The sequence below is a fragment of the Aptenodytes forsteri genome, unplaced genomic scaffold, assembly GCF_000699145.1.
Source record: "Aptenodytes forsteri isolate BGI_AS27 unplaced genomic scaffold, ASM69914v1 Scaffold57, whole genome shotgun sequence".
Classification (NCBI taxonomy): domain Eukaryota; kingdom Metazoa; phylum Chordata; class Aves; order Sphenisciformes; family Spheniscidae; genus Aptenodytes; species Aptenodytes forsteri.
The window spans coordinates 2,058,974-2,061,638 of NW_008796220.1; the positions used below are offsets into that span (position 1 = coordinate 2,058,974).

General features: G+C 43.5%; 1 protein-coding gene across 1 annotated transcript in view; it reads right to left on the bottom strand.

Annotated features, from left to right (window-relative positions):
• Positions 1-1,028: 1,028 nt before the first annotated feature.
• TFAP2B (transcription factor AP-2 beta) overlaps positions 1,029-2,665 on the bottom strand; it is a 27,776-nt gene continuing 26,139 nt past the window's right edge. The window contains 2 exon segments of the mRNA XM_019474564.1: positions 1,029-1,299; positions 1,301-1,327. Coding sequence (XP_019330109.1) covers positions 1,029-1,299; positions 1,301-1,327 — 298 coding nt within the window.

The following is a 2,665-nucleotide window of genomic DNA, read 5'->3' on the forward strand; positions in this document are numbered from 1 at the left end:
TATAAAGGTATGTTTGCATGCATGAATATGTGTGGCTATACACACATATTTTATATATATATATGTATATATACATATATATACATATATATACAAACATACATAGGATACACACGCACCCTTATCAAGTTATGTGTGTGCATACGCATATGCACACACATACGCACACACGCGCCCATACACACCTGTAAACGCTGGTAATCTAAACAGGGAGTCTGTCTAGACCAGGAAAACCAAAAAAGTCCTTAAAAAATAGAGTTCGCTAATTTGACTGAGCTACGACGACTTGAAACTTCCCGTCTAATGGCATCTAATGTTAAGAGGCTGCCACGAACGCAGCTCGAACTGGCTGGTGTTGATGACTTCGTGAGAGGTCTGTGCGCTCGCCTCCCCTCCTTTCCTGGTCTAGACAGAACCAGGGTGGTGAGATGAGATGGGGAGAGTTGGGAGGAATGAGGCGATGGGGTTGCTCAGAAAGGAACACTCTGAAAGATCATTTTAGGTGGAGACAGGACGTCATTTGAAGAAAAAAAAAAAAATAAAATAAAAATAATAGCAAGACAGACCGTGCAGCTCAAGAAATCAAAGCACTGACACCAAAAACGTTTCTCCGATTTCTTCCAAGAAGTTATTCATTTCTTTCTTTTATTATTATTATTAATTATTATTATATTCCCCTGCCCCCCAAATCATTATTTAAAAAATGTGAAAGAACAGAAGTGGGAAAAAAATCCTGGTGGTTGTCTTCACATGTTCCTGGCAAGAGACTCTGAACCACTGGTCTTGCGCCATTGTGCTCCTCTGATCTTAAATTATTGTCTTTCTTTTATTATTGTTATTATTATTTTTATTATTATTATTATTATTTTGTCCTACCTAATAGAATTCTTCCAAAGCCCAATTCAGTATTTTTAAAGCTAAAATTAAGACGGTTTTGTTTTAAAAGATTATCTTTCTCTTTTCTCCTTTTATTTATTTAACTTTTTTCTTTTCCTTTCCTTTTTTTTTTTTTTTCCTCTCTCTCTCTCTCATTTTCTGTGTTTCTCTTCCTTGTCTCCAGTTTTACTACCTGGTCCTTCGCCAGATGTGTGCCTGTTAGCAGTGTTGTTGTTCAAGAACATCTTGTCCATGCCTTTGAGAGCTTCAGTCAGGTAGTTGAGAAGGGCCGTGAGGGCAGCGCAGATAGCGGGGGCCCCAAAGCCGTGAGTGATGAGGCTGAAGTGAGTCAAGCAGCTCTGAATGCCCGGTTCCAAAATAGGGGTGGGCCGGCTGTTTCCAATGGGGGACCTTGCCCGGGGAGAGATCTGTAAATTCTTTACAAAGTTGCCTGCACGGAAGACAGAAAGGCAAAGAGAGGAAGAGAGAGAGAGAAAAGTGATGGTTAGGCTCATCCCACACTTCTCTCAGACAATCAAGGTTGAAGGAAGGGGCAGGTTCAGGCCAAAGGTGATCCCAAGCCCCAGGATGGGACCTTTTTGCCACCTTCCTTTCCCCCAGCAGTGCTTGGGGACCAGCCATGGTGAGCCAGCAGCTCCCTGCTCAGGATGCTGTTCTTCAGGAGAGAAGTTTCTGCAATTGCAGGGTAACACCAGGTCTGGAGATAGAAATCTCTACGGCAGCCACAAGGATGCTTCTGAAGCACTGTGAAAACCCAGCCCTGCTTGGTGGCTCTAGAAATAACCAGGTTGAAAGGGAGATGTGTCATGGGTCTGCCAACCACCCGTCTTCTTGGAGGCCTGACCCTGGCTCAAAGCAGCTCGCACAAATGCTGTTCCTGGAGGAACGCACGACCATGCACCGAGAGCTACTGGGTGGCACAGGGACATGGTGCAGGGAAGGGCCAAAATGGAGCCTCCTCTGAGACTGCTCAGGCTGGGCCACCCTAAAGAGAAAGATCAGGACTTTGGGACTCCATGCTGGCTTATTCATTACATGAAGAGCAAAGCTAGTGTTTTCTATTTTATTTTGGGGGGGTGGCATCCCACCTAACACATCAGAGTTGGCATCTGGCTCTTGTTTGTTTGCCCACGCCTTTGCAAAATCAGATTTGATTTTTAGAATGAATTCCCCCACACACACACTTTCTTTTGCATTGCTCTGGTCCGAAAGGCCTTCGAGTCAACAGGTGCCCGGGCAATGTAGAAACCCTGGGGGCTGGTGGGGTTCCCAAAGGAATTGTTTCTTCGAGACAGATGCCAACCCAGGGACTGGAGAAAAAAGGGCTGGAATTAAAGACGGAAAAAAGAGACCCTTAAAAAAGGCATTCAGCTCTCATCCTCTGAAATTCTCTGAAATTCCCAGTGGGTTAAAGGTTTCAGAGGGTGGGGAAAGATAAAGGTCTACTTCTATGTGTATTATCCATTAAGAAAGTGCAAGAGAGGAAACTTTGAATTTGGAGAACAAACAGTAATGAGTCCAACATTTTACATCTTCAAAGAGCAAAGCAGGGTCTGCGAGCAATTAAAGTTCTGGGACATTAATATCTTCTGACCCTGCGGAAAAGGGCAATCAAATTCCAATCACGTCTAAAAAACATCTGGACAAATTTGAGCAAATGATTTTTCAACCCTCCATATATTTCTTTAAATTACACTGTCATCGGAGGCAAGACACGTCCCAGAGCATGAAATAAATGAAAGCTGTTTGGGCTGGTATTTTTTTTTTT